The 17,055-nt window shown below is 51.0% G+C and overlaps 1 protein-coding gene across 5 annotated transcripts in view; it reads left to right on the top strand.

The window, feature by feature from the left end:
• The first annotated feature begins 2,782 nt into the window (after positions 1–2,782).
• The window catches only part of CFAP65 (cilia and flagella associated protein 65), a 33,739-nt gene continuing 19,466 nt past the window's right edge, over positions 2,783–17,055 (top strand). The window contains exons 1-15 of one of the 5 annotated variants that reach the window (XM_042784332.1): positions 2,783–2,813; positions 3,643–3,717; positions 4,037–4,188; positions 4,859–4,961; positions 6,370–6,536; positions 7,996–8,195; positions 8,881–9,026; positions 10,143–10,365; positions 10,672–10,937; positions 12,175–12,375; positions 12,810–13,172; positions 14,192–14,329; positions 15,199–15,444; positions 15,866–16,090; positions 16,759–16,911. In XM_042784332.1, the coding sequence (XP_042640266.1) occupies positions 3,643–3,717; positions 4,037–4,188; positions 4,859–4,961; positions 6,370–6,536; positions 7,996–8,195; positions 8,881–9,026; positions 10,143–10,365; positions 10,672–10,937; positions 12,175–12,375; positions 12,810–13,172; positions 14,192–14,329; positions 15,199–15,444; positions 15,866–16,090; positions 16,759–16,911 (2,658 nt within the window). In that variant the 5' untranslated portion in view covers positions 2,783–2,813. Of the gene's footprint in view, positions 2,814–3,603; positions 3,718–4,036; positions 4,189–4,858; positions 4,962–6,369; positions 6,537–7,995; positions 8,196–8,880; positions 9,027–10,142; positions 10,366–10,671; positions 10,938–12,174; positions 12,376–12,809; positions 13,173–14,191; positions 14,330–15,198; positions 15,445–15,865; positions 16,091–16,758; positions 16,912–17,055 lie in introns of those variants that run through there. The other 4 variants (XM_032985369.2, XM_032985344.2, XM_032985352.2 and 1 more) reach the window with 4 other exon arrangements.

The following is a 17,055-nucleotide window of genomic DNA, read 5'->3' as shown; positions in this document are numbered from 1 at the left end:
CAATGCTGTGGTGAGTCCCACTTTTCCCATGGCGATGCTGAACCCCTCTCCCTTTCTGGGCTCATTTCACGATCCTCTTGGGACCCTGCTCACTCTGATTGGGCTCAAATCAACCTCTGACAGCAGGATGACAACAGACACTCTTCCACCTCCCTAAGAAGCACTAGGGTTAAGCCCTGAACCCCTGAAAGCGAGCAGGCTGCCCCAGACCTCAGGATGCTGAGGGGTTCTGGAAGACCCTATAAGACCTCCCCTGTGTCTTGCACACTTTCTGGGCCTCCCCGTGGGGATGCTGAGATGGCCGTGCAGGCAGAGAGACCAGCCCTGAAATGTCCACCCTCCCCACCTTCCCAGCCTGAGGGAGAAGCCCTGCATCCCCACCCCAGTGCACATAGGGCTGCTGCGGGAGCAGGGCAGGCTGGGCTGGGATGCCCCATTCCCAGGCAGTCTGTGGTGTGTCTCTCCTGCCTCATGCCCTGCTGACCCCTCCTCTCTTCTTGTCTTTGCCTGGGGGTGGCAGGGAGGGCTACCTGCACCAGGGATGTGCCTGTGGGGGTGGGAGCTGATGAGGGACAGCAGTTCCCAAGGAGCCCTGGGTCACCTCCAGCAGCCAGTCAGCGAGGGATGGGACGGGTAAGCGTTGGTGTGGGGCTGTCACACCTTGCAGGGCTGGGTAATGCTGGGCAGCTGCTGATGCTGCCACAGGGCTGGGGGCCAGAACCCTGGGCACAGGGGGACAGATGAGATGCGTTTGGGACTGAGGGATGGACAGGGGAAGCAGATGATGGGAGAGGAGCATGGGGATGGATGGATGGATGGATGGATGGTCGGACAGACAAACGGTCCTGTGTGGGGTGACAGTGACCCGCAGTGGCTGCTGCCAGCTCACCAGCTTCCCCCGGGTGTGTGGCATCCTCGATGCTCAGATCCCCTGTCCCCACGCAACCCAGCCCAGGGCATGGCAGTGCCCCACTGCCCATGCAAGAGGCATCCAGACCCCTGGCATGGCCCAGGTGGGAGCTCTGGTCCTCGTGATGGTGCAAGGGCAACCCTTGCTCCAAGGGAGGAGATGTGAGTCAGGGCAGGCGCTGGGTGCCAGGAGCCTGCGATGGTTGGTGTAACATGGAGCAGGAAAGGAATAAATGTGGGGAAGCTGGGGTGGAAATACAGGGAAGAAAAGGAGGAGGGGAGGGGGAAGTAGGAAAGGATGGCACCCAATTCCCTTCCGTTGCCCTGCAGGGACAGCAGGGCAGGAGAAACCCATCATCCCAGGGGAGCTGTGCCCCCCCAAGCAGGCACACAGGACAGGGAAATGACATGCTGGCAGATGCCAGACCATGGCTGCATGAACCTTGGGGCTGAAGACACCTACCACGCGATGTACAACCTGGTCCTCCAGCAGCAGGGGAGCATGGGGAGGACCACAGACTGGAGCTGGGCACACCAGGGTGGGGCGAGGTGGGGGGGACAGGGACATCAGGGGGAGAGAAGGAAAGCAACAAAAAAGAGAGTGCCAGGAAGGAGGGGGCGGGGCTGAAGGGATGTCACAGACTTAAAACATTCACCTTGATCAGCTGTGACAGGTTTAATTTCCAGAGTACAACCATTAAAATGATGGATGGGAGGCGTTCATCTCACGCCTGGCGCATACGGGCCTGTCGTGGCTGCAAGAGGGTTTGTTTTGTTGCTGTTATTTATGAGGTTGTTTCTGCAGGAGCCAGGCACTCGTCCAGTAGTGGAGGGACAGAGGAGGGGACGCGATTGATGCTGGAAGAGTTGGGGTGCTGATTTATGGCTGCTTAGCAGGATGACTCACGTTGTAAACATCGACAAATGCCATTAAAGATGCATCTACTTCCTGCCTCTGCCCTGGCACCCTCCCCGTGCTGCGGGATGTGGCCAGCCCCGCTCTCCACCACGGCGCTGTGTGCCCTGGAGGGGCTGCCTGGCCCTCCGCACCGGGGACACAAGGGTCCCCCCCCTCAGCCAGGACCCTGGAAAGATGCAGGAGTGATGGTGGTGGTGGTGCCCCATGGGAATGACACCCGGGATACCTGATGGGCTTGTGCAGCCAGGGCTCCCCGGCTTGTGTCCCTCTGCCCCTTTGCCGGTCTTGACCCCGTAACTACTTTCGGCAACGGTCACAACTTGTTATTTGTGTCACCAATGCTCCAAGGAGCTCGTGCCCCGTTAAGGTCCCACCCCGCCCCTATGCCAGCACTCTCCAGCCTGCCACACCCCCTTTCCCTCCCCAGCACCCTCACCTCTTAGCCCTGCAGCCTCCTCCCCCACCCATCCCGCGCACCCACACGGCGCCTCCTTTTCCAACTCAGCTTTCCACCTGCCTCCCTCCCCCGCACCCATCCCCATCACCCCTCTCCCCTCAGCTCTCTCCTGTACCCCCCCCCCACCTAAGCCCTGCACCCCTCGGGCTGCCCCCACACCCCTCCATCTCCCTGATCCTGAACTCCCCTATCTCCTCCAGGTCCCCATCTCCCTCTGCACTGCTTCCCCCCCCCCCCATTTGCCCCCTGCACCCCTCCACCTTGCCCCTGCGTCCCCTGAGCCGCTCCGCTACCCCCTGCCCCCACCTCCACCCGCACCCCGAGCCCCCCCCCCCCCCCCGCCATTTGCCCCCCTCTGCGCGTCCCTCTGCTGCCCCCTGGCGGCCGACGCCGGAAGCCGGGGAAGCGCCCCGGCGCGTGGATTGACCCCAGGCGGCCGCCGTCGTTGCTCCGGGAGACGCTGCCGCCGCGTCCGGTCTCCATAGCAACACGGGCCGGGGCCGGGGCCGGGGCCGCTCGGCAGCCGAGGTGGTTCGGGCTCCCGGGGGTCAGGCCGGGCTCCCGGGGGTCAGGCCGGGCTCTCGGGGGTCAGGCCGGGCTCTCGGGGGTCAGGCCGGGCTCCCGGGTGCCAGGCCGGGCTCCCGGGGGTCAGGCCGGGCTCCCGGGTGCCAGGCCGGGCTCTCGGGGGTCAGGCCGGGCTCTCGGGGGCCAGGCCGGGCTCCCGGGTGCCAGGCCGGGCTCTCGGGGGTCAGGCTGGGCTCCCGGGGGCCAGGCCGGGCTCCCGGGTGCCAGGCCGGGCTCTCGGGGGTCAGGCTGGGCTCCCGGGGGCCGGGCAGGGCTTGAGGGAGCCGGGCTGGCCGTGCGGGCCCGGGGAGGGAGGCGGCACCGGGCCCGGGGTCAGCTCCGGGGGCCAGGCGGGGTTATGGAGGAGTGGGCCGTGCCCCAGCGAGCTGGGCAGGCTCTTGCTGCAGGGAACAGGGCCGAGCCACAGGCATCTATATCGGGCTTTAGGGGGCAAGGCAAGGCTATAGAGCAGAGCTTTGCTATACTGGGCCGTGTGAGTCCACAGCAGGCTGCAAAGGCCCAAGGAGAGCTCTGCCACAGGGGGCTGAGCTGCCAGCGGGGTGGGTGGGGGTCACGGCCTGTGCCAGGGAGGCTGCGGAGCACACGGCTGTGGCAGCCTGGGGACAGCGTGGGCTGTGGGGAGGGCTGGACTCAGCTGGTGAAAGGGGGGGATGCTACTGGGGAGGCGGCAGGGAGGTGTGCCTGAGGAGGGGGCCTTGGGTCTCTGGGAGTGGCCACGACTGGGTGGGTGCAGGAGCGGCATGCGTGAGGACTTTTTCCTCCTGTTTTTCAGATGATTGCTGGGGTGCATGGCGAGCCCCAGAACTCTGACTCTTTTCAGAAGATGTCCTGTGGCTGTGTCAGGAATGTGAGTGGAGGAGCAAAGCGTGCCATTGTCGTGGGTGGATTTACTGCTGGGGCAGGGAGAGGAGAAAACAAAAAAACCTTTAGCCTTTATTTCCCTCGTTCGTGACATCCTTTGGTATCTGTTGTTTGGGCTGTGGCCAGGAGGTGTCCCCTCTGGGCTCCTGGAGCAGGGCTGTTGGTGCCTCCTGGAGCTCTGCCGCACGGTGACTCCTCCCGTCCTTTGCCAGAGTCAGAGACTTTTAGCATAGAGAAACGGCTGTTTGAGTGATTTCTTCTCCTTCCCTCCCAAACTGCTAATGTCCTCGTTGCAACTCCCTAAGTCGTCTGCAAGAAAGGCAAAGAAGAAAGGCGTGTTCTGGGGCATTGAGGTGGCCAAAACACTCAGGTGGCATGGCTGGGAACTTGGAAAAGAGATTATCAAACATCTGGTCTTGAAAAATGTTCATGAGAAAACCCAGAAGCTCACCTACAGGTGCGTGGGAAGTTTCTTTCTCCTTTATACTCACTCTCTCACTGTGTCTTCATCCCTCATTAGCACCTTTTCTTAGATTCATCTGCCCCCTCTCCCCTCGGGGGTTGTGCTGGAGACAGTGCATGCACACTTATGTAGCAGGACCGAAACCTGCTAATTCAGAAGCACAGCCCTTGTTCCTGGCAGGAATATTTTAAACGAAATGCCTTTTTAAAATTCTGTTTTGCTGATACTTCTGTCTGTGAGGCATTTCCAGTCTAGTGAGATTTTAATTGTGGATGTATGCCAGCCAGTCACTAGTGTGTCCTAAAACCATTGCTCCGGGGAGTCCCACTGGATGTCAAGCCACTCCAGCATTCCCTGTGACCCTCCCTGCTCTGAAACTCAAATGTTTCTGCCAAATACGTTTTGGCTAAATATGGCCTGAGAATGTAAAATACTGTTCAAGGATGGGGTAGGTACTTAGAGCTGGGAATGGGTTTCCTGGACACCTGGGTCCTGCCCCCATTTCTGCTGATTTGCTACCAGGGCACCCTTGGGGTCAGGTGTGTGAAGTGCTTCTAATTGTGGGGTCTGGAGGTTTTGATTCTTTATTCTCTTTTCTGCTGTCTAACTTAAGAACAGCTGTATGCCCTCAGACAAAATCTCTTGTTTTTATTTCATTACCTAGATGTCCTTCCACGAGATTCTTCTTCACTGTTTTTCCACAGCCGATCACTCTGAGCCCTGGTATGTCCTTAACTCTGCCCATTGTTTTCCGGCCCACTGAAAAGGTAAAGTGGCAACATCTAGCTGGCTTCCAGGGGGTTAGTGGGCTTCTGCCTCTTTTGTCCTTTCTGATCTGTTTTCACTTGAATGACTCTATCCTTAAGGAAGGCTCTAGCATAGAAAGACTGAGAAGCATGACCTTCCCGCTCTTCCCACATCTTCATCACCTGAGGGAGCCCTAAACCCTGACTTCTCTGCAGAGTTTTCCAATAGTTATGAGAGGGATCCTCACAAAAAGCATTCCCCATTTTCCACATGCTGCTTCTGGCCATGAAATCAGCAAGATAAAATACTTGAACTGTCCACACCCGGCTTGATCTCAGGGAGGCTCTGCTGGCTGGTTTTAGTGCAGAACCTTGGGTTGAGGGACTCACTCTCTGCTTTCTTACAGGAGACCCCAAAGCCTGTACATTGAAGGGCTACTGATTTTCTATCAGGGATGTGTCAAGGGCCTCCTTTCTTTTGGATGGGGTGGGTTTCTTTAAGCTTTATTTTTAACAGCAATTATTCTTTTTACCCATCCCCTTTTGGTTTTCAGCTTGTTCCTGGTGTCTGTTTTGGCTCTGAGTGTTGATCTCTGGCTCTTGTCCACAGCTGTATGTCTTTGATGTGAATCTCAGTCCCAGCCACAGAGCGTGATCATTGGGCGGGTTCCCAGTACCCTGCTCTCTTAGTATCATGATTTTCTGATGACTGTTCAGTGTTCCCTTTATGAAATAAGCTGCTGGCCTTGTTCCATTTTCAGCAAATAGTTTGTCTGTACCACATCAATTGTTAGAGCAGAAGGCTCCCTTTCTCAGAGAGAGCAAGTACTGTGTGTGCTGCAGTGCCCAAGGTCTCTCCTTACCTGTATACGTGGTACTCAGGAGAGGTGATGATTGGGGAGCATGGAAGACACATATCTTGCAATTTCTTTTATGTTAGCTGGTTATCAGATGTCCTGGGGCTATTAGTGCACAGTGCTATCAACGCTGCATCTTTGTATGTTATCCGCTTAGGTCTTTAGCTGACAAAGCACTTAATCAAAGACTAATATTTCTGTGCTCATGGAGCTCAAATAAAGGTTGCATATGCTTCAGTTTAGCTGATGGGATCTTGAAAACACTTAAAGAAATCCAACTGCATTGAAACAAATTTAGGTAAAACAACTGTGGTCTTCAACTTCTCTCTCTGAGGGTGTTTGTGTGTTCCCTGACAGTGAGGAGTGTGCCCGACTACCTTACCCACTCCCTGCCTTTTCTGAGTGCTTCATATGCAGCCTGTCCTGCACAGAGGCCTCTCCTGGTGCCCCTGTTGCTGATGTTTTTTTCACAACACTCTCACAAAGGTGGTGATGGGTGTTCATGGGTGGAGCTGCAGTAGCTGCAAGATGGAGCCTGTCTAACTGCTGTCTCCCTTTGCTTTTCTGTGCAGAGGGAGTACGAAGACAGCATCTGCTTTAAGAAGGCTGAGGGTGAGTTCTCTGTCAACCTGCGTGCTACGCTTCCACGCCCTTGTCTGTCCTTCCCAGCTGCTGTCCAGTTGCCTGTCTGTGCTGTCCACAATGTCACGGAGACAACATTCCCTGTGCGCAACATTAGGTGAGTGAGATGTGGCTGAGCAGACCCTCTTTCTGTTTTGTCATTTGCCACCTTCTTGGACTTCCCAGTGAATGCAGATCATTCCACTTGTTATTAATCTGCTGGTTGCCTTAATAGGCAGCAGACCTCTGCCTCCTCTGAGGTCATGGCAGAAAAGGCAGCAGGAATGGTAGTACAGGTCAGATATCACTGGCAGATATATCTGGGCACATCTTGGCACCTCACATCTGTCTGTTTCCAGCATAAGCTGAGAACCATTCACACACCAGAACTAGTTGGGGACCAGCACGGTGTCCCACTGAGATCATCCGACGTTCATAAGACAGGCCTGGGCTTCTAATTAAACAAAGGCAGCCTGCCTGGCGTGAGCAGGGAGAGGTGAGCCACCATCTGGAAACATTTTATTATTTCTGTGGCTTGACCTCCCTTCGCTCAGCACAGGGATGCCATAGGGACAGCAGTGGAGTTGCCGCTGCTCAAGCCAAACTCTTTGATTTGGAGGCAGGCAATACAGAAGTTGGAGAGTCTCTCCTGTGCCTGCTCGTAGGTTCATGGAGCTGCCCAAAGTAGTGACAATATTCTGTGGCTGGGAGTCATCATTTAGGAGCAAAGATGCTCCCAGTTACCAAGGTCTGTCTTATTTTAGAGGGAAGGATGGCAATTCAGGCAGCGTTATAGAAAGGAGTGCAGTGAAGTTCCCAGGAAAGGAGGAGGTGCGCTTCCAATCATTTACATTGAGAGCAACATAACCCTTACTAGTTGGAAAATGGTTCGTGCTCCCCAAAGCAGTCAGCTGATGAGATAGGAGGGTGGAAAAGACAGAGGGCACATGTACCTTCAGCAGAGCAAGGTAACAGCCAGAAACCATTTCAAGTGATTAATTCTCTTCTTAGAGAAATCATTTGTGCTGACAGAGAGGTCCAGGGTGGTGAAGGATATGGATGGTAAGTAACACACAGCTTGGAATCAATAAAATATAAAAAACTGATGATATGTCATGTTCTTTGCACAAATCAAACAAGCAAAGGGAGTTCTGGAGAGTTGAATGAGGTATTAGGAAAACAGCTCAGACCTCTTTTCTCACCTGGGCATACAGCAGAGGAACAAATGTTCATTTGGAATTAAGTAGTAGCAAATTTAGATATAGGAAAAGCAAATACTTCATTCTGGAACTGATTTATTTGCTATCACATGATGAAGCTGAGGAATTTTATGGCCATTAATAAAGTTCTTAGATGTAATAGCTAAGATTCATTAAAGTGTGAATAGAGCATTTGTAGACACTAGAGACAAATTTCTTCCCAGCATCACATATTTGGCTAGATGCATTAGGGACCGTTCAGCCTTGGTTGCTTCACACTCTAACTCAATAACCCACTGGTAGAGGTCCATCCTATGCATGATTTTACAGGCAACAAAGGATCAAATTGTCTACTTAAAATGTATCTCCATTTTCTAGTGAGCTTGTTACTGTGTTTGCCTGGGAGACACCAAGCCCCTTCTGCATGATTCCTGACTGTGGAGTGCTGAACCCAGGTGCTGAGTGCATGGTCAAGGTGGTCTTCCAACCCAAAGCTGCCGTGGTGTATGATGCAGCAGCAACGTGCTGGTTTGGAGGTGAAGAGAAACAAATGAAAACTATCCAACTAAAGGCCCTGGGTGAGTCTTTCTTGCATTTAACACTCAAAGAATTGTACGTCATCCCTAACTGTGGAATAGCATTCCACAGGGATACATGGAGGTGCTGTGCTCTGAGGCTGTGTCACAGTTGTCTCAACCCACTGATGAGCAAGTGAAGCCCATGGTTTGAAAGTGGCCTGTGAAATTCTCTAACGTAATTTTGTTAATTTGTAAGTCTGACCTGAAGAGACACAGGCTCCAATATGCCCTGTGGCATGCTTTGGCCAAACCAGCATTTCTGGAGCCTGCTTAAGTTGACAAAGGGCAAGAAATGAGAGGAATTCATTGGCACAACACAAAAACCTCCAGAAAATTCTAGTCTTGTCTGCACTCAGTCTCTCTTGGCTGTCCCTGCTAGACAGAGAGTCAGAGAGAAATTTCTAAAGCTTTCTCGATGCAATCTAGAATAAACAATGGTTTCACTAGCAAGTCCTTACCTGAAGTACCTTGTATGGCTACCGGCAAACAAAAGATGTGGCTCTGAGTTTAGTAGATTAGGGCTGGAAGGGAGGTTATTTGGTTCACAGCAGAGCCAACTTTGAAAGTAGATCCAGCTTCAGCATTACCTGAGGTTGTTCAGAGGCTTGTTCAGCTGAGCATTGAATATCCAAGGATGGAGATTCCACCTCTCTTTCTTAACCCAGTATATTATTCCCTTTAACAGCCAAATACCCCTACCTGCGGGTGAGTGTGACAGGGGAAGAGTATGAAGGTGTACAGCCTGGAAAGTTTCAGGATGTGCTGTGCTTTGGATCAGTGCCAGTGGGGAAAACTGTGGAGAAGAGTGTAGAAATCTTCAACATGTCTGTGGTATGTGGAGAGGGAGAATACTTCTTGTGAGAAGTTGGCATGTTGACACATTTCCCTGGGATTTGCAGTCTTGAGTATCTCCCTTAATGCTGTGAGAATAATCCAAGTGGGAATGTGAATAAAACAGAGATGATGAGCCTCCCCCCAACAAACAGACCATTCACCCATGCCTTCCAGCTACAGGGCTAGCAACTCATCCATTTGCAGCATGGTATGGCAGTTCCCACCTGTTTCCCACTGCACTTGGCCCAGATCAGACAGCCACTGTTGTCCTTCACACCCTGCAGCTCTCCTGCTCAACCTGGGTGAGCCCATCAGTCCTGTGCGGCAGTTGTGGCAGTCTCAAATTGGCGTGCGTGTGTCCCAGGCAGCTGGTGGACCTTCTGCTGTCCTCAGTGGTCTGCAACCTGCTGAATTGCTCTCAAAGTCAAGCAGGCTGCATTTGAGCCCCTTGTTCTCTGTGCCAGCTCAGCCCATCCCAGCCCATTAAAAGATGGATGTACTCAGAGGCTGCTGACCTGGATGACAGCACTGCTGACTCCTCCACAGGCTCTGCAACTTGGGAGTGGCAGAGACATACTCATTTGCTCTGCTGTTATTATTCACACTGCAGTGGTGCTCAGCATCCACAGGCGAGGATCAGGACCTTTTTTTTAAGAGGCTTGAGGAAGGCATCAGAGTACCAGTCTTAGGGGGTTTTTTGTGAAAAGGAGATTGCTAGACAAGGTGTAACTGTGGATGGAGGGAAATAAGTTATCTACCTGCGTGTCCACTTGGTGACAGAAGTCCCTTAGGCTACTTTGGCCCTTGGGGACATCTTGAACCATCCTCCCCCTACCAGGAGGGGCACTCCAACCCCAGAGATCAGCAGGACATTTTGCTGCAGTCCACTGACTTCTGAACGTATTGTTGGAGCTTGCTGCCGGCAATGCTCCAGCAGGACAGGGTTGCAGACATTTGCACAGCATTTCTGTGCCGAGCTGCAGTAGCCTTGGTGTTTTTGGTGGTGCTCAGCTCTGCTAAAAACTGCAGTTCTTCACTGATTAGTGTCCTGCATTCAGAGCTATCCCGGCTCCTGTTGGCTCCTTTGTTAACCTATTTCTTTTCTGCTTGCAGGTTGATGCACCATGTAGGATAGAAAGAGCAAAAGATCCTCTGCTTCGAGACCATGTTTTCTTCTGTGATCTGTCCCATGGTGTCGTCCCTGCCAAAGGGAAGCTGACCTTCTGCATACGATTTCAGCCTCAAATAGTAGGAGAGCACAGTACTGACTACTTCACTATCATATCTGCTGGATGCCTCCTGCAGACTGTCCTGAAGGTGGCTGGCTCATGTAAAGGTACCAGAGTGAAAGCCTTCCCTGATTCTCCCTGTTTCTTAGCATTGCAGGGGAAAGGCCAGTGCTTGGGGAAGGATTAGGCACTGTCACAGCCCTTAGCCCTAGATTTACATTCTGTTGGGATCCAGGCTGTCCCTGGTACACCGTTTGGGGTTTATACTTGCTTGAGACAGATGTGACACTGTTGGAAAATGAATGTCCAGGCGTTTACTAGGACTGGTGGGTTTGCTGATGTGCAGCCTTGTGACATGTCAACAGAAACAGCTATGCCAGGTCCAGGATCTGTCTTGCACGTTGTTTTGCTAGGTCCTTTGGTGTCCCTGCACCAATATTCTGTGGACTTTGACTTGATCAATCTTGGGGAAAGTTTGACGAGGACACTGAAAATCAGCAACATCTCAGATGTCCCAGCCTATTACCAGTTTGACATTGATGGCAGAGGGAGCGTCTTCTCCTTGGATCGCCCCTGTGGAGTCTTGGAGGGTACAGCAACACTAGTGTTGAAGGTGACCTTTCGACCTACTCACCCCATCAGCTATCACCGCAGAGTGGTGTGCCTTGTCCACCATCAGGTATGAGAGGCAAAGGGTGGTTTTATTGCTGTGGTAGCTCAGAGAGATCTTCCAATGTAACTAACTAGGGCTGACCTCTCACTTAGCTGCCCCCAGAAATCTCTTCCCACTGCATTTCCATTGATACCCGTCACAGAATCATTTAGGTTGGAAAAGACCTTTAAGACCATCAAGTCCAACCATTAACCTAACACTCCCAAGTCCACCACTAAACCATGTACCTAAGCACCACATCTACATGTATTTTAAATACTTCCAGGGATGGTGACTCCACCACTTCCCTGGGCAGCCTGTTCCAACGCTTGACAACCCTTTCAGTGAAGAAATTTTTCCTAATATCTATTCTAAACCTCCCCTGGTGCAACTTGAAGCCATTTCTTCTCATCCCGTCACTTGTTACTTGGGAGAAGAGGCCCAACACCCACCTTGCTACAACCTCCTGTCAGGTAGTTGTAGAGCACGATAAGGTCTCCCATGAATCTCCTTTTCTCCAGGCTAAACAACCCCAGTTCCCTCAACCACTCCTCATAAGACTTGTGCTCTAGACCCTTCACCAGCTCCGTTGCCCTTCTCTGGACATGCTCCAGCACCTCAATGTCTTTCTTGTAGTGAAAGGCCCAAAACTCAACACAGTGTTCGAGGTGCGGCCTCACCAGTGCCAAGTACAGGAGGACGATCACTTCCCTAGTTCTGCTGGCCACACTATTTCTGATACAAGTCAGGATGCTATTGGCCTTCTTGGCCACCTGGGCACACTTCTGGCTCACATTCAGCTAGCTGTCAACCAACACCCCCAGGTCCTTTTCCTCCAGGCAGCTTTCCATCCACTCTTCCCCAAGCCTGTGGTGGTGCATGGCGTTGTTGTGACCCAGGTGCAGGACCCAGGCTCTTGCTGAGCAGATTCCCTGTGGTGCAGGTTCCAGTCAAGGCTGATATGGACAGACAGTCAGTAATGCCTATGGATAGGGTGAGGTGCATCCTCAATGGCTCCTGTCCACTTAGGTCTCTGAGTTAAATTTAGCTGCACATCTGTGCACTGGGTGTCTTCAACTTTCACTCCAGCCTCAAGAAAGTTTCTGGGCCACATCAAGACATAAATTAAATGGCAGTCTAACATTGCAGATGCTAAGCCTTTCCCAGGCATGATTTTGGAAGTGATGTGCTAGGATGGTGTAACTCTCAAAGCAATCACAGAAGGCTAGTTTATTTCTTATCATCCTTTCTGGTGTTTTCCCAGGAACCCATGTATGTGGACTTTTTTGGTACCTGCCATTCAGACACAGCTAAGCCAGCTGTTCTTCAGGCAAGACACCTCTCCTGGTACCGAACCAACATGGTGAGGGGACTGACCTTCTACCCCCCCGATATTCTCAGTGTGATGCTGAAGGATGGGAAGTTGCAGATGGATGAAAAGGGAGCCCTCATGCTGCCCCTCGAGGTATGAGCTGCCCTCCCTGGAATCTAAGATACTCCTGTGCCGGTCTCTGTAGATGTTGGGCTTCTGTTCCACAGGCCAGACACATCTAAAAGGACTTGCAAGTGCCAGACTGATGTAGTATCTCTTCTGTTAATGGTCCCAGCACACACCAACATGATCTTTTGTCAGTTGGGTCTCACCCAAGCTCAGCTACCAAGCCACTTTCTGGCTTTAACTCAATCACAGGGCCTTCTTTTACTTCATGTAGTTTCAGATTGAGGACTGGCCTACAAACAGAGGACTCCCTGAAGCCTAGACTTTGAGCTGTCCTGGGAACTGTTACTGAAGTGCATCTTGCATGCCCTCTTGCTCGTGAAGACAATCAGGACTGTAGCGCCTGGTGTCTCCCAGAGGCACACTTCCCCTGCTCACACTGAGATGTTTCCATCCTGTAGGTCTCTCAGGACAAGACTCTCAAGGAATACTTTGAAGCCAACTCCATGACTGAATATTTCTACGATGGTGTAAGCAGTGAACTGGCCTTGTTTCCCCCTCATGTTAGTGTCAGCCCCAGGGAGTATGATTTTGGTTGCTGCGTGCCACTTCACAAAGCAGAACCACTTCCTCTCTGTGTGACCAACCACACCAAAGGAAATATCACTGTTACCTGGATTCCCAGCCATGGCAGTGCCTTCCGAGTGAGGCCCGAAATCTGCGACATCCCACCTTTGAAGTCTTCAGCCTTCCGTGTCCTTTTCCAGCCCACTCAGCTCAATAGTCTCTATGCAGCGGAGCTGGAAGGTTTTGCCTTCTACAAGGTTAGTAGGCATTACTAAGACCAGTTTCCAGAGAGGGCCTAGCAAGCAGCTGTTTGCAGGTTAAAGGCTTTTGTGAGAGTTAAAATTCAAATGGAACCTTTTATTCTGAATTTGTCAAATTGTCATCTTTATTAAGTCCTTTGGTCACTGCTTTGATACACTAGTGGGTTACAATTTCTCCTTTGGCTGTCCTAGCAAAGATAAATCAGCAAAGCATGCCATAGCTCATGCATATGGGCAGTTACACTTGCTCTTACCCCCAGTGAATGTGAAGTAATGTACACCTCACTGAAGGAGAAATTACTTTGAATTAATGAACTATTAGCATAGATAGAAGCCTGCACAAGGATGGTTGTTGTGGCCTGGACGTTGGGCAGTAATTTGGGTTTCGTGTCTGGCCCTCCACAAGTAAAGCCGCTGAGGGCACTGAACATCACTGCAGCCTATCCTCCCATGTGATGTGGGATTCATGTCACACAGGACTGCAATTGCAGAAGTTTTAGTACCCAGAAACGTCCTGGTAGGTGAGAGAGATCTTCATTATGTTGTGGATTACTCTTCTTGCGTTTTTTTCCCTTCAAAGCCAGTATGGAGGATATCTGGAAGTAACGTTAGAGTCATGAGTTTCTTAGGCTCAGGTGAAGGATAGATGATTATTTCCAGTGAATCACTGTTAAGTGCTAACTTTAGCATGCGCAAGTATCTCAAATTGCACTAGAGTGTCTGTAGACCCTCCTTCCCTAAGGCAACTCTTGTAGTATCACAGAATAGCTTGGACAGGTCCTTCTGCTTGAAAGTCACTCAGTGGTCTTTTGAGTCTGAAATGTAGCTATTTGGGAAAGTAGCACTCATGTTCCTCATCCGACACTGGTCAATGCTCCTTCCCTGAAAAAGCCAATTCCTCAGCCCCAGGGATGTCACTGAAATAAAATGCTGCTTGTGATGACACATGTACTTGAAGACACCCTGACACACTCCCTTCCTGCATGTCCTCTGTTCTGTCCCTTGCATGCCTGCAGGTGCTGAGACACTACAGCAACATTGAGGAGGATGCCACCATCTGTCCATCCTGGTGCCTGACTGTCAGGCTGAGAGGGCACACGTATGAAGCAGACCGGGAGCACTTCATTCCACAGTACATCCTGGATGTCCCCAAGGTGTGTAACTGATTGATGTTTGGATCTTTGCAGAGATGCTCGGTGTTTACCTCTGAAGTCTTCTCTTTGTCTCCCATTGCACCATCCTGAGATGTGGCTTCTGTGGTTGCTGATGGTGTGGAGGCTCCTGCCTTGGTACAGAATTAGGATGCTCTCCATCTTCCATGTGTCAGGTTGCACTGAGCATCTCATTAACTCTGAGAGGAAAGCTGTTGGGGTCTCCTTCCTTTCTGTTTAAGCAGACATAGGCATTGACAAGGGTGTTTAGTCCCCTCCCAGAAGCACCAAACACTCTGAATGCACCTAGGCAAATGGAGGAAGAGAAATGGTTTCAAGGTAGAATGGAAGTTTCCCTGACTCTTCCTGCTGTTTCTGTAGCACAAGAAAGTATTGTTCCTAAGAGGTAAAGTGAGATCCGACCCTAAGAAGTAAGAATAGTCTTGAGAACCTCTTAGAAAATCTCCTCAGCTAGTCCAGGACATGCCGTGTGTATCTGATATGCATGAGCTGGAGCAAATTCCAGCCTGCTTGAATTCTTAATCCAGGAGGTCACTACCCATGCAGAGGCTGCAGACTGCTAAGCAAGCAGCTTAGTTATTGGATGAACAGAAAGCATTGCATAATGGAAAGTAGCTTCATTGGTCTCATGAGCCTATGAAAGATGAGGGCCACTGTGGGAAGGGAAAAGACCATAATTTGTATACCCTTGAGTGATTTCCTTTCTTTCCTTGAAGAGAAGCAGTTGCGAAGTTCTCTGTAGACTCAGGATAGTGTTTGCTGGAACCGGGAATTCAACATAGTGAAAGCTTTTGCTTTAAGATGGTTTTCTAAAGCCAGTGCAAACAACCCTTCTTGCTTGTCTCCATCAGGCTTTTCCTCCTGTGGCTCCTAACACTGATGCCTACTGCAGTATGCTGCTTTTGAACACAGGCACTTCTTTGATAACCTTCGGTGTGAACCAAGCTGCCTGTCGCTCTGTTTTGGTCAAACCCTGCTCAGGACACATCATTCCAGGAGGCCACCAGATTTTCTTTCTCTCCACTCACCCAGTTAACACAGTCTCGCAGCAGCATGTCCTGCCTTTGCAGCTGAACTCATATCCTGGATACACCAAGGTAGGGAGAGGGAAGTAGAAGATGGTGAGGAGAGTTTTGTTCCCTTCTAGTCTTCCCTTTTGACAGTGACTTGCACTGTGATCCCTGTTATATCTCCTAATGATTAGTTTGGATTTTTCCCTTTGGAAATAGGAAAGAAAGAATATTTTCAACATTTAATGCGGGGTCAACACTGCAGATACAAGGTGCTTGTGGTGCCAGACATCCTGTACCCCTTGTTCCCTTGGGTTTCCTTCTCCTACAGTGCAATACACTAAGCTCAGGGCCCTCCTTGACAGCATAAACTAAAGTCCTTCCCCTCCATCTTCAGTCCCAATTTGGTTTTGCTTCTCTCTTGGAGGGAGTAACATCTTTGGAAGGTCCCTCCAGAGGTAGCTGAGACTTCTAGCTAATGTCTGTTACTTTTCCCTTAATTCTACAGGAGATTGCTCTCCAGAGTTGTGGGGAATCCCTTCTTTTGCTCTTAGAAGGTGATGGAAATCTATACTTCAAGCCTGCCTATATAGGGACCTCCTCTACACGAATGTATACCATAAAAAACTGCACAAGGCTACCCATGGTTTTCACATGGAAGATCCATCAGTCCGACAGCAAGATCCTGTCTGTCAGCCCCACTGCAGGGATCCTCCAGCCCTATGAAGCCATGGTAAGTTCTTCTCCCAAAGTTGTATTTTGCTCTCTACAGTATAGCTGTAGAGTGTTTAGAGCAGAAGCGTGAGGGCTGCCAATCATTTGGTCATTAATGCCCAAGTTGGAGAATACCAGTCAGTATCTTAGCTTTGATTGCTAGCCAACTTCTGCAGTCATGCTGGTTCCCACAACATGGATTTGTCCAAACATGATGACATCCTCTTTGACTACAGGAACAAATGGGTCTTAAACAGGCACTAGATAATGATACCCTGGATGGGACTGGACATTAACAGAGCAGCAACTTTGTTGTGCACCAGGAGATGTTAATAGACAAAGGACAAATGAGAGGACAAGATTTATGATGTTCTTCTGTTCTCCCACCTGTAAATTCAGGTTCTAAACTTCTACTGTATTCCCCGAGTGCTTTTTGAGAGTAGTGAGGACTAGCATATCTCCACAACTTGGCTTTGAATATCTGAATGTGCATTCCTAATATGAACCTTTGACACAGGCAGAGGTGGTGGAGCACTGAAGCAAGAGTGTATCCAGAGTTGTTTGTAGAAGACTAGGTTAGCTGTAATGGAGGAAGGGGCTGTGCCTTGAGCGTAACTATTGTGGTGTATAGGCTTGGCTCTGGTCTGGAGCTCCTGTGAGTGCTTTCCTTCTCTCTTGTGATTTCAGGCTCAGTCATGGACTTTCACACCTGACAAGGAGACCAAGTATCTGCTGCGTGCTATGGTGTTTGTGAGGAGGAAAAGCCCAGACCCTGGGCCTCCAGAAAGTGTCCGTTATGCCTTACGGATTGTTGGAGAGGGGGCACTGAGCACCATCAGAGTAAGGAATTGGGGCCCACAGGGTAGTAGGAGGTGTACTAGTGTGGGATGGGGGTCTCGGGCTTCCCCTTTTTGCACAGTCTGTATTGGAGGCAACCAATAAGGATTTACAGTAGAATTCCTAGACATTGCTCTCAATGGAGAT

Source organism: Tyto alba, unplaced genomic scaffold (genome assembly GCF_018691265.1).
Source record: "Tyto alba isolate M040663 unplaced genomic scaffold, T.alba_DEE_v4.0 Super-Scaffold_7, whole genome shotgun sequence".
In the NCBI taxonomy this organism is placed as follows: domain Eukaryota; kingdom Metazoa; phylum Chordata; class Aves; order Strigiformes; family Tytonidae; genus Tyto; species Tyto alba.
The sequence above is the reverse complement of the archived record's forward strand: the minus strand, read 5'-3'. Positions and strand labels throughout refer to the sequence as shown.